This window comes from Melospiza georgiana, chromosome 1 (genome assembly GCF_028018845.1).
Source record: "Melospiza georgiana isolate bMelGeo1 chromosome 1, bMelGeo1.pri, whole genome shotgun sequence".
NCBI lineage: Eukaryota > Metazoa > Chordata > Aves > Passeriformes > Passerellidae > Melospiza > Melospiza georgiana.
In genome coordinates, this window is record NC_080430.1 from 146,052,286 (window position 1) to 146,076,469 (window position 24,184).

At 37.0% G+C, this 24,184-nt stretch overlaps 1 protein-coding gene across 7 annotated transcripts in view; it reads left to right on the forward strand.

Moving 5' to 3' along the window:
* EFR3A (EFR3 homolog A) overlaps positions 1–24,184 on the forward strand; it is a 74,959-nt gene that overhangs the window by 14,531 nt on the left and 36,244 nt on the right. For 4 of the 7 annotated variants that reach the window (XM_058023509.1, XM_058023520.1, XM_058023528.1 and 1 more), the window contains 5 exons: positions 8,218–8,294; positions 10,142–10,269; positions 11,558–11,708; positions 20,084–20,205; positions 21,881–22,030. In XM_058023509.1, the coding sequence (XP_057879492.1) occupies positions 8,218–8,294; positions 10,142–10,269; positions 11,558–11,708; positions 20,084–20,205; positions 21,881–22,030 (628 nt within the window). Of the gene's footprint in view, positions 1–8,198; positions 8,295–10,141; positions 10,270–11,557; positions 11,709–20,083; positions 20,206–21,880; positions 22,031–24,184 lie in introns of those variants that run through there. The other 3 variants (XM_058023484.1, XM_058023493.1, XM_058023501.1) reach the window with 1 other exon arrangement.

Sequence of the window (24,184 nt, forward strand, 5' to 3'; positions counted from 1 at the left end):
GAGCTGCTTCTTACTCACCTCTGGCCACCCTGGAGATAAGCTGAGTGTTGCTGCTTGGCTTGTTACCTTTCAACCATGCCTTGTGCAGAGTCTTTCCTCTCCTTCAGTGTCTCTCTCAATCCAGAGGTGCACCAGCCTCTTCTGGCCTTGTGTTTCTCCCCAGCCTGCCACAAAAAGGGAACAAAGTGGTAGGAGAGGTGCAGATGTGGCAGCCCCTCTTCTCAGTGGAGTGTTTAGCGAATTAGGTGGCTTGGCCTTTGAGCACACATGGCATTTACAGTGCTCTTCTCTGTCACCTGCAACTCTCTTCTGCGCCTGGCAAGTGTTCAAGGATGCAGCATTCTGAAAATGACTCATCTGGGTAAGAGAATAGCTTGGGGCCACAGTAAAAGCGGGCTTTGAGCAGAATTGTCTGCAGCTCAGAGGCTGCTTTATGCCAGAATCGTCACTGTGCTGGGGATTTTCCATTCCCTGGTACCCATGGATGCTGGGAGGAGCCAGGCATTTGGACAAGCAGATAGGTGGGTTAAGTAGCAGGAGTAGAACAAGGGCACTGTGATAATGCCTCTCCTTCTTTACCTCTTTTATTCAGAATTTAATAGCAGGTAAAGAATGTCCTGCTGGCTCAGGGTGTTACTGGATGTGCTCAGTGGGTGTTTTGGCAGTGTCAGAAGTCTGCTCCATGCTCTGCTCTTTGCCTGGATGGAGGAACAAAAGCAGTTCATGTTCTTCAGAGAGCACACACAGCACTGTGAGCCTCTCTTCCACTCTGTTTCCTTTAGTCCATTCGTTTATTTACTTCCCATTTTTCACTGATTTATGAAACACCTTGTTATGAAATCAGTATTTGTTTAGAAATAAAGGTACGATGAAACAAAAACTCTTGTGTTTTTTTCTGTTCACTGGATTTATCACCTAGAACTCATTTCCCAACTGCAAACTAAATCCTGAAGGCAGGAATGAAAGCTCGACTTTCCCTGTTCATTTTTCCCCTGAACAGATTATCAGTGCCAGCTGTGAGGAAGAGGGGTCAGGGAGATTTATGTAAATGTGTCTTTCTTGTCTCCTGAAGTCTCTTTTTTGTATTGCTGCAGTGATAGAAGTCAGAGAAATAAATGACATTGGCCACCTTAGTAGGAATATAAGTAAGGACAGGAATTAAAAAGCAAAACTCATATCATAGAGCTTCTTCCACTGGAACCAGATTAGTTTTAGGTAATTTTAGTGCTGTATTAAAAATAGAGAGTGACAGTACTATCTCAAAGCAGGAAGGGAAGAGGTTGTCTTGAGGAGAGCAGAAATGAGCAAATAAAACAAAGTTACTGTGTGAAACCAGCAAAGGTGGGGGAAAGGAGAGGTACTATGGAAACACTGGCAGTGGTAGAACTTAAGGAATGCAACTGGAGAACCTGATGTAATGGAAAACTTTCTCTTAATGCATTAGAGGTCTGCAAAATACACTATCCCAAAAAGAATATTTTGCTGGGGATTTGTTCTAATTGCTACTGGCTCTGGAAAGAATACTTCATTGAAGAAGCTTGGTGGTGAGCATTATTTGACTAGCTTGGGGTTTTTTCTACTTCTTTTTAGTAACTTCACGTGCATTATCATTTCTTGCTTCATAAAAAGTTTACATTCAAATTATTTTTACATGCTTTTCACCATAGCTAAATGTGCATCTCTCCATGCTGATTCCAGCACACAGTGCTATGGGTTTGGAGAAGAGTGGCTGGAAAGCTGTCAGAAAAGGACCGGGGGTGTTGGTCGGTAGTGGCTGAACATGAGCCAGGGTGAGCCCAGGTGCCCAGGAAGGTCAGTGGCAGCTGGCCTCTATCAGCCACAGTGTCCCCAGCAGGAGCAGGGCAGGGACTCTCCCTCTGTGCTCAGCCCTGCTGAGGCCACACCTCAAATCCCGTGCTCAGTTCTGGGCCCCTCACTGCAGGAAACACATCGAGGAGCTGGAGAGGGTCCAGAGAACAACAGAGCTGGGCAAGGGACTGGAGCACAAGTGTGAGGAGCAGCTGAGGGAGCTGGGGGTGCTCAGTCTGGAGAAAAGGAGGCTCAGAGAGAACCTTATCCCTCTCTACAGCTGCCTGGAAGGAGGCTGTGCTCAGGTGGGGCTTGGTCTCTTCTCCCAGGAAGCAAGAGACAGGACAAGAGGAAATGGCCTCAAGTTGTGCCAAGGAAGGTTTAGATTGGATATTAAGAAAGGAATCTTCACAGAAAAGGTGGTCAGGCACTGGGATGGGCTGCCCAGGGGAGTGGTGGAGTCACCATCCCTGGAAGTGTTCAAAAAGCATGTGGATGTGGCACTTCAGGACATGGTTTAATGGTGAACATGGTGTTGGTTCATTGATGGTTGAATTCCATAATCTTAGAAGTCTTTTTCCAACCTTAATGATTATATGATTCCAGTTTAGAAGAACTCTTGAAGTCATATCACACCAGAATTAACTTGAACTTTTTAGCTTACTATGATAAATTTTAAGGAGAAAGCTGGGTTTTTTTGGGTGTAGTTTTCATTTGTTTCAAATAAACTGAGCACCAAAGTATTTTAAAAAATAAATGTAAAATAGTCAAACCCGGGTATGGGTGGAATCTTCCTCATTAGGTGTTACTGCAGGTTTGCTGTCATGGGGACCCAAAGTGCACATCACAAGAGGAATATCCTGTTCTCAAGACAAAAATTTCATCTGCATTTTGGACATTTTCTTGGGTGCATTCTGGTGGAGAGAGGCTGGGAACCAGGCACTGAGGAGTCAGCTGGCTTTGGGTGAGGGGAGGAGAGGCTCCTCTGGGGGATGAGGCTTCATCCTCTTCTTCCTCTCTGAGTGATGAGCCCCCTGTGCCCTCTGGGAGTGCATTCCAGGGACATTGCAATGGCTGAGCCTGTGTCCTTACAGCAGCTGCTCTTTTTATAGCAGGTTGAAGAATATTTTTAATTAACTCCCTTATATGGCTGGAATAATTTCCTTGTTATAAAATGTCTGATCTCTTTTTTATAGTGGAATGAGAGTACCCTTGAAAGTCATTTTAGTTCTGAATTAAATGCATCAACTGATATTAACAGTTCAGAAATAACCCAGTATAGTAAGTGGTTATGGTTAAAGTGTTATTTTATGCACTTTCATCAGGATATTTGAAAGAAATTTATTTTATTTATATTTCTCATCTCAGATACAGAAAAATAAGTAAAATGGAAGTTAAATGTATTACAGTCAAATTTTTACATAGTTATATTTAAGTACATTGAACAACCAAATATAATTCTAATACTGCTGTGTTGCTTGATATTAGCAAAACATGCATTTCTCTGTAGAGTGAAATTTCTATGTTAATTGCACCATTTTTGATAAAATATGATTTTTTTAAAAAAACTTGGACAATTGCAAGTTAGGAATGACCACATCCAAGCTTGGGAGATAATACAAATATTCAGGGAGTGAACATGAAATCTTGTTTCAGGTTATTAATGCTCTGTAAACAGTTGACAACAATATTAGACAACATGGCAAACTATGGAAGAAACTCCAGCATTAGATAAAACAGATTATTTCTTTTCCTAGGTTTTGATAGAAGAAAATGTGGCAGTTTTAAACTCAGCTGGCAGAACTTAGTCTTTTATGTTTTATGAAACTTTTGTTTTCCTGTAATTTTGTATGAGTAAGATACAGCACAAATATTCAGGCAGACTATTTTGAAATACAGCTTTATTGTAATGTGATTTTTCTAATTTACAGCATAGGATTTCCTGTAGTAAACTGTGTGGAGACACTTTCTGTGCAGCTCAGTGTTTTCTCTGAGTTTATTAGCAGTCATCTTTTAAGCGTTGAAAGGGTATGGAATTTTTATGTAGTGGAAATTATTAGCTGTGTTTTTATTAAAAGCAGTACTTATAATTTCCAGGGTTTATAAAAATGTCCTTATGCAAATCCTTTATTTGTGTATCCCAAGTGGATGTAATGTAGGAAGTGAAACAATAAAATGCTGGAAAGTAACTTCAGAATTGCTTAACTGAAAATTGATTTTCTACCTGCTGGATCATAATCATGTTAATGATTTAAATTCTGTAATCCTTGCTTCCTAAACTAGGAAGTGTTAGTAGAGATAATGTTAATTTCATTATTTTTAGATTGTTTCTTTAATCTTAGATGTAAACCTTTCTGTTTAAGAAAGTCTTTTTGGTCAGTAGTCTGCCTTAAATACATTACTCTGTATCTGTTCTCTAGGAAGACCAAGTGAGTAGGTTTTGCTAAAATATTTATCACTCTACAGTGATATGTGACAGCTGTCTGAGGATAGTTTTACCTGAAACTACATGGATTTTTTACTTCTAGTCAGAGAAATAATGAGCTGTGTGTTCCGGGCGAGTTGAAGTAATGAAACTGTCTGTGCAGTTTCATTGGGGGAATGTGTGTGAATCGCACATTGACAATATATCTTTTATTCTTTGCTCTTTTCCTGTGCCTGGCCTTGTTACCAGAATTTGATCCTGAGGTTTTTCACGTGTTAGGTGCCTTTATGCAGATGTCACTGAGCTGATCAGATAAGCTTACAGTGTTGCAGAGCCCTGGTGGGAAGGAACTGCAGCTGTGTGAGTGCGAGAGGGAATGTTTCTGGGAAAGGAGACAATTCCCCCAGAGTGAATCCATAGCCAGGATGAGGCAGTATGTGCAAGTTCCAACTGTTGAGCAAGAAAAAGCCTATGATTATAATTCTGCTTTTCAGCCGAGGCCATGTATGTGTTTGGGTAGGTGAAATTACCATTTTCTGATGGTGGGGCTGTGTCGTACTGCTCTTGTGTAGAATAAATGTGTGTAAAAAGAAGTACCTGTGCAGCTGGTAAATGTGTACAGTTCTAACATGAAAAATGCAGATTATCAGACTTCTTTAGCAGAAGAGAATGTGCATGTTTGAACTTGATAAAAATCTCACTATTGGAGAAGCAAACAATATTTTTTAAACTTTATACATTAACTTTCACATTACAGTGCAAAATTCTCGGTAGATATTGCTTTAACCTCTATATTTACTTGCATAAAATGATGTAAAGATGTGTGCAAGGGGGAGGCCATTAAAATGTAAATTTTGTCTGACATTAAAAAGAAATTGCCATAAGATTTTTCCTCAATAAACCTGCATAAAATCGAACAGCTTTTTTTTTTTTTTATTTGTGTTCTATAGACCTACAAAACAGTCTGTTTATGTGAAATGAATGTGTTCATCCAAATAAATTTTTATCTGTGTTAAATTGCTATCCGAGAAGCAGAGAATCCATTTTCAGTTGCTCAGCTTCTATCCATCTTTGACAAGATTCATCTTTTTGGTCTATGTAGTAAAATGTCCCTAAATTTTATGGGTTACTTTTAATGTAGTTTGTTGACTTGATCTTGTGGTGCTTTTGTTCTGTTGTCTTTTTTTTGGTTGTTGTTGTTTTTTAAATATTCATACATTCTTTAAACCTATTCCTACGATTTTTTTGAACCTTTCATGCTTATATCAAAATGATATAACTGAGCAATGATTAGTAGTTTTCCCACAAAATCTGTGTCGTGACTGTTAACTATTCTGGTTTTTGATTTAGGTTGTCATTTATTTCTGTGTTGTTTGGAGTGCTTGTCAGTTTTATTTCTGACAGTACTCTGCTTGGAGGCTGAAAACTTTGACAGATCAAATCTCATTTTCTGATACTTGAATGTTCTGTTTAATGTAGGAAGTTCTTTTGATGGTATTAACATCATAGATTTTTAAGTTTATACTTCGATGATACAGAATTTTTGACAAGTTTATGGGGTTTTTTTTCCATGTAAACAGTTCTATAATTAAATACATAGCAATGTAAAGATGCTACCAAAATCCAAGATGAGGAAGAAATTTCAAGTCTTATGCATACTTACTGTTAGGCCTTTTTTTGGTGTCAAAATTCAATATGTTCTATAAATTTGGAGAGCAGTATTTCAAAAGAGCAATATTATGTTTCCATTAAGTGAAACCATGTGGTAAGGCCGTCAGAATGAATTGGTACTGTTACCTGATCTTTTTTATCCATCTCAAAGAAGTAGCTGGATCCAGATTTTGTGTTAAATTTATGTAATTAACACAGGTTTGAAACACCAATTTAAGATTTAAATTGCAGTTCTTTGCAAAGATTTTCTTCTTCTGTCACTTAAAGAGACAGAAAATAATTCTAAAAAGTATTTTGATTGCCTGTCTTGCAATATTTTAGATTGTTTTCCTTCTCTTATGTTTTAGGTAGTTGCATGCTATAGTTATTGTTAGAATATTTTGTTATATTTCGTACTGGTCAAACATACTGTTTACCATGGACCAAAGTTAATGGTCAACCATGAGGTAGTAAACCAAGTACAGAGAGTACTGAGCCACAGAGTGCTGCAGAGTTGCATACCTATCTCAAAAAATATTTAGCAATAATATGTGGGGTTTGGTGGATTTTGAAGGTCTTACTTGAATTTCCCAATATGGAGTGGTATACAAGACACTGATACCGTACTCCTTTCTTACTATGATTTTCCTTACTCCTAAAATGTTGCATAGCATTGCTCTCAATAGAATATTTTTGTAGAACTGTCTAGATTATTTCTATTTTAAGTAGGATTTTAACCTATTTTCATACCTGCATTTTCCAGCATATTGAAGAACTTTGATTTTATCTACTTCATTCCTGCAGCTTTTATGTAAATGTTGATTTTTACATTTGTTAGAGCTCCATGAGTAAGACATCAGGCAGGAGTGATATGAAGAACTTGACAGTATTACAAAGTACCGTTTAACAAAAAAATTCTCAATATTTCAGTTGGTCATTCCTTGAGTGCTTTTTATTTTCATAATTATGTATTGAAGTAATGAGTCAGTGTTGATGTTACTGGTGGTACAGGACTCTTAATTCATAAGCTGGGCGCAATTCAAGTCCATTGGGAAGAACCTTGAGTTAAGGCACAGTTTTAAAATCATAGATCTATATTCAATAATTGTCTGTGATAAAATAAGTGGCAAGAATTGCCAAAGTATGAGCAGAATACATTTTTTATCCAAGAGACAATAGTATCAGAAAGCAGATGTAATTGAGGGAAGATGTCTGCTCCTGTAGAGTCCTGTAATTAAAACTGAGCACAGTAGGTGAAATCTTTGTTATGAACCTCCCATATGTTCTGATAAGGGTGGTTAAAAACTACTAAGATTGCTTAAATATCTTAAGTAAAGAAATACAAGTCTTGATGCTTTTGCAGAGGAATTGTAATCATCAAAAGTTTCTGCCAAGATACCCTTTATTGTTTGCATTCTTTACTGTTTTTAGCAGTGTTGAAAGATTTTTTGAGTATGTAAATGGAAATCTTTACTAAGACATTTGTAAAGTATTATCTGCTCTGAATCTTTCAGGTGTTGCAGCTTGAAAGACAGAATCTGCCTTAAAAACAAGGAAGTCTACCCTGATAAACAGTAGAATAGATATCTAGAAACTCTTTTTCTTTTGTGCTGAGTTTTAACCTAACTCTAAAGTTCTAGTAGTTCATAGTGCTAGAAAAAGGACCAAATAATGCTTTGCAGGTTTGTTACCTTTTTAAAGCAGGCACTATGACTTTTAAAATTAATAAAATTGAAGTTACATGCATTGTACTGATTATATGGATTAGTAGTAGAGTAGAAATGAGATCAAAAAATCTAATTTCTCTGCTTCAAGTGACTGTCATTTCACTGATGCCTGGTAGAAGGAAGGATAAGTGACAAGAAAGGCAGAGCATGTTTTGTATATTATGGTTTATATTGGTTTATATGGGTGCCTTTAAAACAAATTTCATTTTTATTTTCTATTTTTTTTTTTTAGAATAATGCACATAATGCACATTTGGGTGTTTTGAAACAGTCATTCATAGTGAAGATAAACCTGCAAATGAAGCAGCTTTGGTTTTAATATGACTCAATTTTAAAATGCCTTGAGTTTTCTGCATGTTTTGAAGTGTGGATGGCAGCTGCATTTCTGGTACCCGAGATCCTTGCACATTTTCTCGTGTATTCCAGTGTGCCAGTCATTTCCCTTATTGACTTACTTGTACTTACTTTCAATTCCCTTGGTTTTTGCTTTCTTGCTGATAGCAAGCTGAATTCAGTGTTATCTTCTTCCTCCATGCTTGTCAGCTTGTCCCTTCAATGAGTCCCTAGGAGTGCATCCTAAATCCCGTTGGGTAAATCTCTCCGCAGGAGTTTGCTGCTGCTGTGCTGCGCTGCGACCTCGCTACAAGCGGCTGGTAGACAACATCTTTCCTGAAGATCCAAAAGTGAGTCATGCCTTTAAAATTTTAAGGGATTGATGCTTGAAAATCTGTGATTATACCTTGTGATTTAGCAGGTTTTTTTTTTATTTTCTTTTTTCTTTTTTAACATTTTATCATAATTTCTTCTTTAGCGCTTAATAGCTTTAAGATAGGTTAGTAGAATAATTTATCTGGAGAGGGATCCATGGAGATCATCTGGTCTAATTCCATTTCCAAAGCAGGGATGCACACTGAAGAATAACATTAGTTTGTTTTGCTCAGAGAAAAAGAGATTTCATTAAACAAGGTATTCTGCTGCAGAGGTAGCACTTAACTTCATCACTTTTTAGAACCCTAGACAATTGCTTTCTTGTGGTTGCAGGTGTGAACATTTTCTTTTTTTTTTTACAGGTTTTTAATTGTTTAACTCTTGACTTACTTACTGTGAACATTTTTATAGCTCTGGTAGGCTGTTGTGACCCAAAAAGGTTTTTCTGGTGTGTGTGTGGTTTTTTTTTTAATTTTCCAGATACTCATCTACAATTTTATTTTTTCATTTCACTGTAACAGTCTTGGAGCTATATTAAAGCCTAACTCTTACTCTCTATGAAAATAAATAACTTCTGTTTACCATGGAGGAATACATGTGTCTATACATAATCATTTGACAGTTCAGACTGATCAAGAGCTTATGTTTCTGCTGCTCTGTTTTTTTAAGTGTATTACCAAATTTTTATATCTTTTGTTATAATAGAAGTAAGCAGCACAATCAGTATTTGTGTAATATTTGGTTTATGTTTACAAAGTATGTTGACTTTTTTTTAAATGATGATGTTACTCAGTGCCAGGTATTATGTAAGTGCATAATAGTGGCTTTTAAGGGAATTTTTTCTGTGTATACAATATATTGAATGCATGGAACAGTATGGGTTTATAGGTTTATTTGTTCTAATCTAGTTTTTTGATACAGATGTAGAAACACCTGGAAATGCTACAGCTGTAGTGTTTTAGTTTAATAAATTGACTCAATGGCTCTGAGTTGGCACTTCTTAGCCTCTGCTTTGGTTAGTATTCATTGGGTCAATGGAGGACACAGGCCAGTTCATGATGTTTCCCTTCAGTTGCACACTTTCTCTATAGTATCAGAAGATTTGCTTGATAAAATTCATTAATCAATAATTAATGTCTTAAAAGATTTAAGTAATTTATTTCAAAAATAAATGTTTATGAACTTCCAGGGGAAAAAAAAAGACAAAAAGTCTTATCCTGTTTACCTGATAATTATGATCATAACCTCATCTGAGCAGATCTGTGTTACAGTTCATGTTGGAACTAATATCTTAATCTTTGATCTTGCTCTGACAATTAGCTCTCAGATGCCTGGGCGCCAGCCTTGTTCAAGATAGGACACAGAAAAAATAAAACATTCAAACTACAATATTAAATATTTAAACTACAATCTAGCTTGTGTATTTTATCAAAATTATGCATTGAATATACTTGGTGGGGGGATGGGAAGGGAAAAAATTACATTGTGCTATTAGGAAAGAAGTGTGTCTTAGAACTGGTCACATATCTTACTACAGACCTTCTCTTAGAATACTCATTCCCTCACAAAAAAAGGGTGGAGCAAGCTAGTTACTTCATTTCCTTTAAAAATATTTTAGTTGTTTCATGTTGCTGATTTTTAAGCTAAGGTCATGGCAGTTTTGCTCAATAGTTTTGGAGTTTTTTCAGTAGCTTATTTCCATCTGTAAGGCTCTGATTGCTCTGATCTTTAAATATTAACTAGAAAAAAAGGAAGAACACTTGGAAAGCTTTATATTTCCTATGAATTGTTTAATTTTCTATTTTGTATTTTTTGTTTCTAGGATGGTCTTGTTAAAGCTGACATGGAGAAACTGACTTTCTATGCAGTTTCTGCACCAGAGAAGCTGGATCGAATTGGGGCTTACCTGGCAGAGAGACTGACCAGGGATGTGGCCAGACATCGCTATGGGTAAGGAGAGAAGTCATTAAAAATAGATGCCAGCAAGTCATGGAATTTCATCATGTTTGTTCTGATCAAGTCTGGAAAGCAAGGCAGACCCAGTCCCTTTGTGATCAGTTACCCTTGTCTGACTGCCAGGCTCCCATCCAGCTGCTCTCAGTCCTCCTGCTCAGCCAGATGGAGAAGAAAATAAAATGGAAAGCTCATGAGTTGAGATAAGGACAGGGAGATCTCTTTTTCCCCATGATGGAACTGAATGACTTAACTTGGGGAGGATTGATTTAATTATTGCCAATTAATGACAGAGTAGGATAATGAGAAATTAAAACAGAGCTTAAAACCCTCTTTCCTCCAGCCATCTTTCTTCCCAAGCTCAACTTCACTCCCAAGTCCATTTCCTCCACCCCACCAAGCAGTGCAGATTCGGGCTGGGGACTGTGGTCAGCTCATACCATCTTGTGTCTCCTGCTACCCTGCTCTGGTCTTGGCTCCTTTGCTCAGGGTGCAGTCCTTCAGGAACAGGCTGCTCCAGCATAGGATCACAGATACTGCCAGGAAAGCTCGGGCAGGGGCTGCTCTCCATGGGGCCTGTGCCTGTTCCAGCTGGGCCTTGCTGTGGGCAGCAGATTCCTTCAAGGCACAGCTGCTCCAGCTGGGGGTCCTCCATGCTCTGCTCTGTGGATATCTGATTACCTGTGGGCACTTCCAGTGCCCTTGAGGGGCTCAGGTTTGGGAAATTGGGGGTCAGTCTTGGAGCTGGCTGTGTGTGTCATGGGGACAACTCCTGGTTTCTGACAGAAACCACTCCTGCAGCCCCTTGCTGACAAAACCTGGCTATGTAAGCCCAAAACACCTTTGAATGTCAGTCAGGATATAGGAAAACAGCATTATCTTTCTTTTCAGCCTTTTTGGCTAAATCAAATATTTAAGTGAGTAATATTTTAAGTCTAAGAAGTGGCAGGAATTGTTAAAGAAAATCAGCATCCATTACAGACCGCCATTTTTTGGCCTTCATGACATCCAAAGCTGTTATTATAACTTTATAGAAAGGAGAAATGGCCAGCACTCAATTCTATACTTCCCTCCCTCCTACACAACCCCATCTCCTCCCAAAAAAAGAAAAAAAGAGAGTGAATATGGATGTAGAAAACAGCTCCAAGTGTCATTTTTATGCAATGGGAAATACACATCTTCCATTCTTTCTTTTCTATTTTTTTGTGGTAAGATCCTAAGTTGAACTAATTGAGTTAATGATAAATGCAATACATCTTTATGTGTTTCTCTAATTAATTTTCAGTTATGTTTTAATTGCCATGGAGGCACTGGACCAACTTCTAATGGCTTGCCATTCTCAAAGCATAAAACCATTTGTGGAAAGTTTCCTTCATATGGTGGCCAAGCTTCTGGAATCAGGCGAACCAAAGCTGCAAGTCCTTGGGACTAATTCTGTGAGTAAGCTCAGATGCTAAATCAAATCAGAGTAAATCTTTGCTTTGAAAAGTAGTTTGAGAAGTCTTAAGGGGTCTGCCAGTTGACATCAGTTGGAAGATGCTGTCTGTAGCAGGGTGTGTCCTTTGGGCCTAAACACAGAGCAGATACCAGCTGGAGGCAGATAAACTGTTACCCTGCAGTATCCCAAATTCTTTTGATGTGTGGGCTCATTCCCTCCAAAAATAACTTCTGGAAGGACAGGAAAGCTGTGCTGTGAGTTCATGTTTTGGGTCTTTAAGCAGCCCTCCTGGAGGCAGTATATAGGTAAGACAGAATTTGGTTTTCTGGCAGCTTAAGCTACACAGAAAGATTCTTCTTTGCTGAAAAGTAGCTTTGAGTATTGCAATCTCACCCTCTTATCAGCTTAAATATTTCAGGATTCAGATCTAGGCTTGAAGGGCATAACTAAAAGTGTCAAAATGAAGATTTAGAGATCCAGTTTTCCAATTAGAGTGATGGGTGCAATCAAGGATATAGCTCTGTAATACTTGCCTTCTAACTACTGTATTTTCCAGCTGGTAAAATTAGAATCTCATAAAATGCAGGATTGTGATGTGGACTGTTTTCACTTAGAGTTATTGCTTTTGCATGAGTACAGAGTACTTGCTTTTCATGTAAATGATTGCCATTGCTACCAGTGGGGATTTCTTTGTGGAATCAGTAAAGATGTTGGGCTTTTGGGTTTGGTTCCCAGCTGATGAAATTAAATGGAGTTGCAGCTCAGGAAGACAGGAGGGCACAGTAACCTGATGTTACCCCAGAGTAGGATTTCTTGTTATGGTGAAATAAAGAGAGTTTTGCTGTAATGTAGGGTAGAAGTGTCCCTTGTTCCCCCACTAGCAGGGCAGCTGTACTGAGGATAACAATATCTGTATCTCATTATACATATAAAATTGTGCTTATTCATTTAAATATCATTGAGCCAGGCTACCCTGCTTCTTTTGATTTGTTTGTATAATAATGCCTGGGCAAGTCCTTTTAGGGAAATGACTTTGGAACTTGTTTCCTAGGCTGCTAAAGGCAAGGTGTGCATCACTTTCCAGTTTAAAATCATTGGTTAGTGCCAACCTCCACTCTGATGTACAAGGCATGTGTCACTTGAAAATGCATGTTACTGAGCAGGACTTCACTTAGGGTAATCTGTTTGATATTCCTGTTGGTTCCTAAGTCTTTTATGAGTAGAGGAGATTAGGGACTTCCTGAATTAGGAGATAATTTGTGTTTGTCTTCTATAAAACTCACAAAAAAAAGGTTTCCCTAAATGAGAGGAGGAACTCTGTGAGGAGAGAGAATTTTTATGGCTCTTCAACAGCATTTCAAAACCTTATTTTAGCCTAACTCTGTTCATTTCCCTAGGTACCTTCTAGAGTTAATGAAGACAAAGGATGCAAGTCTATTTGTATTGACTTAGAAGGAACAAGGGTAACAGCTTGTCTGTTACCAAGGGCACTGCCTTACTGTGTTCTTAAATAGATTTTGTTACATTAACAAAGAAAGTTTACTGCCATATTCAGCCTTTTTTCTCTCCTTCAGAAGGAAATAAGCAAACAAACAAAAACCAAAAGGCAAGGGAGATGGTCTGGTGACTGAATAATGCTTCATGTGCTTAAGCTGATGAACCACTTTGGAGTGTGAACTGGGATTGTCTACAAGAGAGGAATGGGTTGTATATGAAGTAAATGTTTTTAACTGGTGAGAAGTCAGGCAGCCTTTGGAAAATTTTACATAGTATTTTTAGGAAATTCACTTTAAGGCCCCTACAAATTTATAGTCTGCTTACATTTAAAATATATGGAGTATGATTCTGGCTCTAAGTAGATTTTGATTATTTTCTACCCAAAACTTCATTGATATAGAAAAGCAGTGATGTCTTTGAAGTAAAATTCAAACCTCTTTAGTTGAGCTATAGGGTTTTTTCAGCCTTACAGATTTTGCTTTAGCTGTGATTGGTTAAAAGGTTAAAATCTCTGTACAGAACATCTTTGGGTGGTTTAAAAGCTTGGAAAGATTTGGAAACTCCCACTGCCTTCCACTGTGGTTTGCTGACTTCCAGGTATTTGGTTTTGGGTGCAGAACTTACTCTACTTTGTGCCCTGTATTTCAGGAAAAGAAACCAAAACTTTTACTTAGATGTTTGTCAACTTAAATTAATTTTGGAATTTAAATTTCTTTTAATTTATAATAAAAAGTCAATTTGTTTTTGAAAAACAAACCTGAAGATGGCTATTTTAGATAAATAATTGTTTGGGTTTTATTTATGCATTTTTAAGCCTGATCTTCAGGTTACATATAATTAATTTGTTGCATTTATATGTTGCATTTATAAATTATGTTAATTTATTTCCTACAGCAGTTGTTTGTTTGGTTTTTTTTTTAATAGCATAATTGTTAATCTATTTATATAAGGCACATACTTAAAAACAGTAAAATTCAATAGTGGATATAATGAATAGGTGTTGAGATTTTTTTTTATATAGACCAAATTTCAAATTGCTAATGCCTGTGAGGTTCAAAATAGCTTTTTATAGCATGGAAGATGTTTTTATAAACCCAGTGCTAGGATAGCATATGCTGGTCAGGAAACTGAAAAAATGTGGTGGGAAAAAGTGGTATCTCCTTGGCTTATGTGTTAAGGATCTGAAGGCTGATTGCAATAAGCTTTTCCTTAGAAATCTATGACAATACTGTATTTCTCTCTCTAATTTTCTTGCAGAATTTCAGTAACTGAGTGTCATGCAAAGCATCTCCATTGCTCAAGTGCAAAGGATTAAATGTATTGCTTTGGTCTGTTGTGTTTTTTACTAGGATAGAAGTGACAAGCTTTAAAATCTTTCACCTTGTGGTCAAAATTTTTTGGAATAAGAGATCCAATTTATATCTATTAGTCTATATCCAGCTTATGTCTATTTCTGAAGTTTTTAAAGAAGGTTCAGAAAATTTCTTTAGTGAGCAGGTGGTCAAGAACAATTGGATACATGATGAACTTTCATCTTAAGGTATATTTACAAGACTCAGTTAAATAAAAAATATTTTAAGCTAATTTGGAATGCTGATGAGGTGAATTCTTTGTATTTTGTCAGTAACATATTGAGGTTTCATGCAAAAAATAGCAGATAATATGTGGAACCCATTATTACCACATTTTAATTATGTACCACAAATGCTTCTTTAGTTGATAAGGTGTTTCCTTTTATAAAGGCAGTTTCTTTGCAGAGCAGTGAAGTAATGATCCCATCAGTGACAGTGCTGAGCTTCCTGTGCATGAGAAGGTGGCTGTTATTGCTGGGTGGCATCATTTGTATTTTAAAGGAAGACAGACAGATTCCCAAGTGGAAAAGTGATCAACCAGTGGCTGAGACAAGACTTTCATATTTTTAGTGTTGGCTTTTAAAAGCAGTTGGTTTGGGCAGAACTAAGTGCATATGTATGTAAAAATAGTATCGAATGTCAACACTTGAAATTAAGCTATGTCAGAATTCATATTCCCAGCAGGGTATTTACTTGTTTGCCTTGTCTCAGCTTGCTAATCTGGACGAAGCAATGAAAATTTACCCTTATTGCAAGATGCTTCTTTCATTCCATGTACCAGTACAGAATTTTATGCTGGTAGTGATTTAATACACAATGGAACAATTCCTTTTCTAGGATGCCTCCTCTGTCTTTTTAATAGGATTTAAATCTCAGGGAGACAGATTAACACACAGCACTCTTTCTCATTTTGTGAGTTATTAAATTATCTTAGAAATTGTGTGCCTGCATCTGCTAGAATTTAAGTGCTTTAGGGTCACTCAAAGTTAAGTATTGCTTCCCCCACTCATACTTGTGCTCTCTGGTTTTGCAGTTCCACACTGCTGTGACCCTGTAAGCCAACATTCCATTGCTGATTTTGTTACACAACTGTACATGTGGTGGTCAGGAGAATTTTTATCCAAGGGACACAAACTAAAATAGAATGTGAAATTTTCCATCCTATTCTGATAAAATTGAAAGTGTCAGGTGACCCCAGGTATTAATAAATAAACTAAATCACCAGTTTTCATTGCTGAGAACCTTGTGATCATTTTCATGCTGTCTTTGTAAAGTTAATGTATCCAGTGTGAAGTCAATGTATCCAGTGTTTGAAGCTTTTCTCTTCAGGAAAATTGAAGTGCTTGTTCTTCTGGCATTTATTTGTTGTAGTGCACACATAACATTCACACTTCTCATTAAGGCTGTGCTGTGTGGTTTGTAAGAGTATTACATTTATAGGAGATCATGACTTCCCGTGTGACAGTTTCATAATAATGAAATACAGTACCTTGGCCTGTGAAAGGTGATAACTGCCAGTATCAGCACTGTGTTTGAAACAAGAGAAGACAGACTGGGGAGCTCAGATATGAAAAAAATAATTCTCAGGTCAGCTTAGTATTCTTACAGGGAGATACTTTAAGTAACATGACTCAAACTCAAATATGATGCATGGTGATTATTCTTGAATAAAACTGACCTTCTTTAAAGACATTTAAAGACATCCAGGGCCCATTAAAAGTTATGATTTTTCTCCTCATGTATTTGCTACATAACAGTGATAAAACAGCATAAATGCATAGAAGAAATTTTGTCCTTGAGAAATTATAGGATTTACTCATAGGGCTTGCACAGTCTCTCTCTCCCTGGTAATATAATCCAAATTTCTCTAGTCAGTCTGGAACAAGTATCTTCTGAATAAATAATATGTTTCTTCTTCACTTTGTGGTAGATTTATATGTTTTTGTACTGATTGAATTTTATTGGTTTCAAAATAAATGGAAATAACATACTGCCAATGTAAGTTCCTTTCTGTACCTTCTGTATTATAAAATATAGAAGATGCTTGTACTGGTAAAACTTCTATAAGGTACCATAGGATGCTTGAAAGCATTTACTCTGAATGACATGTTTATATCTATAAAAGCTTTGTAAATAATCCCTAGGCAAGTGCTTGGACTTTCATAAGAGTTTTATCATTTTTTAGGTTGAATAAGTGCTGTATTTGAAGTTTGTTTGAAAACATATGCTTAGGAGTAAAATATTCTGTAACAATAATAACAACACCACCACTGCAAAGTACAGAGTGATGTCTACTGGAAAAACTTAACATTTTTATGATGGAATGGAATTTTACACTTTACTGAATGACAGTGCACAGCTCTAAATTGTTACCACAGAGAGCTTTCCTGTGGCCTCAATGCCCAGTCATCTGAATGCTAATCCTGGATTGTGCTTCAGAAATGCTCTAGGTTCAGTTGGGGAAATTGTTTTGTTATAGACATGAGGGCATAAAAAACCTGTGGCCTTTCTGTATCTCTTACTGTGCATGCCATTTTGAAAGGTGTAACTTCCACGTGTTTGTGTCCCTGCTGCAAAGCTGCCCCTGATACAGAGAGGTACTCGGGATGAGGGAGTCCCTGACACTTGCTTGGCCTAAAGTCATCATTTCTTCTTACAAAGCAGTTTCCTGCTACAATAAATCTTTCTGCTAGCAAAACAGTTATTAGAATGTATTAAACTTTCTTGTTGGGAGATCCTGTCAATCAAATAATTAGTACTTCAGATAATAATATTAAAGGCTGATACTAAATTAGCAGCATGAATTAATATTCTCACAAGCACTCAGTGCTTTGTCTTCTTCATACTTTGTTTCCATTCTTTTCCATGCTTTTATGGAGGTTTCTGGGTGAATCATTTGTCGATTTGAGCACTTGAACATCTGGCAAATATTAAGATAATCTTGTGTGGGGTTTACTAAATCCTTGGTCTTGGTGCCTTATTGAGATGTAAGGACTAATGAAATTCTTGTCTGAAAAAAAAATCTATTTCTGTTTTGCTAGTAACAATTTCATGAAACAAGTTAGCAAGCCACAGTACATATGAAGCATTTGCCAGGGTTTTCTTAGGAAGGAAATTATCATTTTTATAACTCACTCTATTGGAGAAAAATATGAGTGCTGTTTGTAGATCATCTTTCAGTCTATGGCAGTGGATCATACAGAATTAGATTTTGACTTCTGTCACTTTTTTACCACCTGAAATACAGGATATTCCTAACTGAAGGACTTGTAAAATGGACTCATACTATACAATTTTGCTCCGTTTTCAGTAACAGCTGAGAATGTAGTTTTATGAACTACATAATTTTCAGTTGTTCCTGTGGCTTTTAGAGGGTGAACTGGTAGTGCAGCTGAAAGGGATAACTGTTCTAGATAAAACAGAAAAAAAAGACTAAACAAAAGACTAGAAAAAATGGTAGGGTTCTTTTTTCTGAAATACACAGCTTTGAAAACCTCAAACCCTCCACAAATCAGTGTGCTGTAGATTATGCTAAAGGGCTTTGGGCCTCTCTGGATGTCTATGGGTAATGTGCTGATGAAAGCAGGTTTTACATCATGAAAAATACAAAGGAAATGCCTCAGCCTGTGCTTAGGAATTGATAAAAATGGTGTGAGTAAAAGCAGAAGGATCTTAATGGAACATCACTCTGCTTCAGGGCAGAGCTGGCATGGTGTTTGACCTTTCCTGATAGTGTTTTGTTTTGCTTTTTATTTCCCTGTGTAGTCTGTTCTTAGAACTGTCTGTGATGGAGAATCCAAAAGGTCTTTAGGCAGTCTGCTCACTTTAGGAAGGAGGGGTTTTAATGGCTTACCTAGGCTTTCCTTCAATATAAGCCTATTATTGATTTTCTTATTACCATTGGACAAAGAAAACTATTTCTTCTGTTTTTATAGCTGTCTTCTGTACCTTTTAAGACTGATACATTTTAGGCAGCTGTAGTTAGGGTAATTTGGTGTATTTCATTCTTCCTTTACAGATGTTTATGTAAAGCTTTGTCTATTTCTTGAATTATTTGAGAACTGTATCAGTTAGTCACTATTTTAGGTTGTGATGTTTCAGCTCCATGCACCACTTCATTTAAGGGCTTATTTGGCCCAGTTAGACAGCAAAAGTTTCTTCATAAGTGCCATGAGTAATGCAGATGTATCTTAATATATTGTTCTGTTTTCCATGCCATCTTATTGGCATTGGCTAAGTTCCTTTTCTTCATTCAGCTGTTTCTGGCTAAAATGCTGTTTTGCAATAACCATTCTCAAATTGCTTCCTTGGTTTTTCAGGTCCTATTTCCAATTGTTCAAAAACCAGGCAGCAAGTGTGCCTGCAGCTCTGGCCAGCTTAGTGTTCTTTGCAAAATTGATGAGCCCAGTCTGCTCAGATGAGTCTCTAGTGAAGCTCAGATCATATTTTTGTACTGTGATGATTTACAAGTGTTTCCTTATTTTTTTCCAAACTCTTGTACATCTCTCTTATGGGGAGTGTTCTTTTGACAGTGCTTTTCTAGCTTTCCTTTGAGAATTTTGTGTATTTTGTTGTCAACAGCATCGCTGAAGTTTTGACAGATGCTGCTTCATCTGGATTCACAAAAGTTATTTACTTGTCATAGGAATAGGATGGATTGATGTGATTTGTTCTTGACAAATCCATGTTGACTGTTACTTACCCTTTTGAGACTTTGTAGATGTTGGCAAATTGGCTTTTTTTTCCAGTGTTTTTCTGCGAATGGACTGGAGTTGACTGGGTTATAATTCCCTGACTCCTCCTTTTTCCCTTTTGTCTGGACAGAATTGACAGAATGCCTCCAAGTTTATTTCCCTTGAATTTTGGTACATCAGAATGTTGCTAGGTAACCTGGTAGTGACAGGGTTGTGTTTGATTGCTTGGGCTGCTCTGTACAGCTGCCTGAGAGAGGCTGTAGCAGGGTGGTGTCAGGCCCTGCTCCCAAGCTGACAGAGCTAGGACAAGAGGAAATGGCCTCAAGTTGTGTCAAGGGAGGATTAAACTGGATATTAGGGAAAATTTCTTCTCTGAGGGAGTTACCACCATTGGAACAGGGTGCCTGGGGAAGTGGCTGAATCACCATCCCTGGAGTTACATAAAGTGAGGTTCAGTGGTGGACTTGACAGTGTTAGGGAAATGGTTGGACCTGATGATCCTGAGGGTGTTTCCCAGCCTAAATGATTCTGCCAGTTGATGACTCACTGTTCAAGTGTTAGATGTTTCCATAGTGCATAGTATGTTGCATTTCATACAGTTTCATGCTTCCATAGCTATCTAAATGAAGTTCTTCTGGGAAGACATTTAAAAGAAAACCCTCCTATTAAGATTTTTCTTCTCTGAAGTTCTAAAGTGTTGTCAAAATTGGGTTCTTAATGCAGTTACTTCATGTTACTTGTTAAATTAAGCTTAGATTAATCTTATTACTCATTATTCTATTTTAGGAAATTGGTATTAAAAACTTTTTTTAATGTATTTCATTTTCCAGTTTGTCAAATTTGCCAACATTGAAGAAGACACACCTTCATATCACAGGCGCTACGACTTCTTCGTGTCCCGGTTCAGTGCCATGTGTCATTCCCGTGACCCTGATCCAGAAATACAAAATGAGTAAGTGTCATTCTGCAGGAATTACTGAAAACTGGTCACACATTAATGCTGTCTGTAATACAGCTCTTATTAAGGTGTTTATTGGACTAGTTCATTCCAAATGAAAAAAATGACAGTTTGACTTTTTGAGTAGCACTGAGTATTGCAAATCTTAGGTAGCTGGAACTACTAGGATATTTAGGGGTAATTTTACCTTAATAATGCATTTTGCATTGTGTGGATTTTCTCCAGAAAGGCACCACTAATTACTGTAAATGCACAAGTTCATAACTTACTTGAGATATTAATGAGGCTACTTATATGAAAAGCAAAAGCATATATTTAGTCTGTTCTTTGAGAATTACTCATTAAAACTGTGATTTCTTAGATGTCTGAAGTATGCTCATTTGTGTCAAACTCAAGAGCCTCCATGAGTGGGAATTCTATTTTCCCCATTCTTACATAAGTGCCACAGTTTGTTTTCCTGCAGCTCCCTCCTGAAGGATGTGTCCTTCCCTGCAGCAGTTTTTCTCCTTGTTTGTACATCCCTCTTGTCTACTGCTTTGTGTGTAATCCTATTGAAACTATCTCAAAAGATCTAGAATGAAATTGGGTTCATCTTGAATGCACAAAACTTTGTTCAGAAATAGCTAAGATACAAGCAGCTACAGATTTAGATATTTACAAATTGAAATGGAAACAAAAATAATTACAGAACTTGGTTACCTCCATAGTTTATCTTAGAAATTTTTAAATTCAGGAAATTTGACTGAGCAAGGGCTTGTTAAGTGTTGTCCATACCTGAATCAAGATTTAAAAAATGAGGGGTGGATTTTAAGAGAAATAATTCAAAATTTTAGTGAGGCTTGTACTTATTTCATTTGATAGCTGTACTAGCTTCTACTTGTGTTCAGGAAGTAAATTCTCTTCCTACCATTCATTACAATGAATAATTTGCTATTATCATTTCAAAAAATAACATTTTGCTATTCATGTCATTGCACAAATTCTCCTGCAAGCTATTTTTGTTTAATAAAATGATGACAACAGCTAGCAGCTAGACCAAGTCTTTTTTTGAACTTATGTTATTTTTTTCTTTTTTTTTTATTTCATTGTTGTTGATTACTTCTCAGTTGATTTCATTCAAATGGTTTTAGAATTAAAGTGGTTGTTCCTTTTGTCCATTAGGCTTAAGTAGACAGAAGTATCCTTTGCTTTCCATCTTGTGAATCTTTCAGAAATCTTTGAAGATCTTTTCTGACTAATCCATGGCCTTAATTACAACTTCTAATGGCACAATCACATGGCTGTGCTAGATATTACTTCAGCTGTTTTGTGGTAGCTTCCCATTTTTCTTCAGCTCTGGAGTAGGCTGAGATTGTGTGAAGTTTCAGCTGATGGGAGGTAGATTGGTGGGTTTTATCCAGGGGACTCTTGTCAGAGTCGGTGCACAAAGTTTGAGACTTCATTGAGTGGTGTCAGCTTTATCCTTACAGGCCATCTTCTGTTCAGTTGTTTGTTTTTTTATCTCCTTACTGACTTCAGAGGTGTTCAAAGAAAGCATGGGCAATCTTAATGGTTGGCCAGTTTTCCCAGTTGCTGCTTGTGAGAACCTACTGGAGTTCCACAGTACTTCATGCCCTGCTGGGTGGTGCTGTGTTGCTCAGCTTCAGTAATTCCTCTTTTCCTTGCTCAGGATCCGAATTGCTGGAATCAGGGGCATCCAAGGAGTGGTTAGAAAAGCAGTTAATGATGAGCTTCGAGCGACCATATGGGAACCCCAGCACATGGACAAGATAGTGCCATCCCTGCTGTTCAACATGCAGAAAATAGAAGATATTGACAGGTAAGTGTATTCGTGTCACTGGTGTGGTTTTTTAAAACAGTCTCTAGGCTGAGTTTTTATGGTGGATATCCCTTTTCTTTTCAGTGGAAGCAACAACTCACCTTTACTAGCTGAGGCTCATTGAAATTGATAGTGTAGGTTTGCATAATGGTTCTTAATGTTTCTTGTCTTAAAATCTTTTCAACCATGTTTATTCACTTGTTCAAGATTCTGTTGGCCTAAAAGTTATTCTAGAAATTATATGTCCATATTTTGACTTGATAACAATCATAAACTCTTTGTTTTAGTGGATCAGATGCAGAGATGAGTAAGCAAAGGCTTTCAGATGACTCAAATGATTTTGCTACTTAGATTTGTTAGAAATTGAGATTTTAATTCCTTTAGCCATTACTAAGAACTGCTTGTCCTGGCTGAAACAGTACTTTGAGTAAGGAATTAAAGTTTTATTTATATGTAAATCACCTTCTCTTTGTTGCTTTCAGTGACTCCTAGGCATATTATTTGCCACATTTGCAAAAAACATTTAAAAATATCTCTGTGACATTTAAGGTTGAGGAGATGCCAGTCACCTTACAATTGAAAAGTCCTTTTTTTTTTGGTCCCTGTTTAAAGACTATGTAGGTGTAAAAACTGTTTATTGGTAGCACTGGGAAATTTCCATAAAATGAACTTCAGCAGTGCAAGGAAATGAAATATTAATTCCATGTCCAATTCTGGCTGCTTCAAAACTTGCCTGCTAAGAGGCTCAGCAGCCTTCCTATAACAACAAGCTTGTCTTGCTTTCACTCAGCTTTCTAGATCTGTCAGTTTCTCTTTATTTAGTTTGAGTTTTGGCATTTATTTTTCAATTCCTCAGCTTTATTTTTGTTGTGTTATTTCTTACTGCCAGTGCCTGTCTCATCTCTAAAACAAATTTTCAGACCAAATAACTAAAATCAATAGTTGCCTGTCTGTCCATGCCTTATGTATTTACTGTATCTAACTGAGGGCCCACACAATATTTATAGAAATATCCACTTGAATGTTACATCTGAAGAGTGAACTGAATAAGAGAGAAAGGTTTCTGAAGCTGCTGTTTGAGCAAGGAGAGCCTGGTTTGCCTTTGCTTATTCTTGCAGAGCTTCTAACTGCAGGTGGGCCCTTTCCTTTGGTCCTCTTTACAGTGCCCTCAGGCATGCACTTTCCTTTTTATAGCAGAAGTAAATTAACTACTGCTGGAAAAACTGACTGAAGTAGGATTTGGATTAACCACTTAAAGTGGATCAGTTTATATGTACTGCAGGAATGATTTTTCTCATCTGTGGAACAAGGCAATAGTAGTGGTAGAAAAACAAACCTGTCAAAAAGCAACTTAAATTTCTGAACTCTTGTGCTTGAAACTTGTCCTATTGAACATGAAAAAAAGACTAATGATTTTCCTAGTGGTAAGTAGGGGCCTTTTATGATGTGCATATGACAGAAAAGCTGAAACAGTGTTTGTAAATTGTTACCTGCTGGTCTTAAATGATGTTGCAGACAGTTTCTCATTTTATTTTATGTGTGACTTCATATTTGTGGAGCACAGAGACATCTTCAAGAGTAGGAGTAAGAAGCATATTGTTGTGGCAGATGGAGTCAAAGCATTATTTGAGAAAGAGCAGAAATTCCAGAAAATACCCACAGCTTAAATCCATAGAAGAAAAATAATTTCTGATTATATCTAAAGTATATACAGGTACTTACCTTGGAAGTCAATGGAATTTTAGCTTGTGGAACTTCACAGCTTAATTCAAGATTCTTTTGAGTACATACAAGATGAGACATTTCTTGGAGTTAAGAATTTACTATTTAAATAACATTTTAAAAATATAGTTGTATTTGTGGATGTCATTATTTGTTCATATACCTGAGTGCACATTTTAGTTACATGCCTATCAGATATTATGTTATGTGTGAATCTACTTATGTGCATCTCCAGGACAGGGAGGGGATGTATGAAAATAGTAATTCCCTTATTTTATGACATATTCTTCATAAGTGTGGAACTAAACCTTCCAGCCTTATTTCAGGCAGAGGGACACTACCACTTAATGTAAACTTGACTTCAAATCCTTCTGATACATCTAATGTTCATACAAATTTTGCTTTAGAGGAAAGTTAGAATTTATTTCTTTC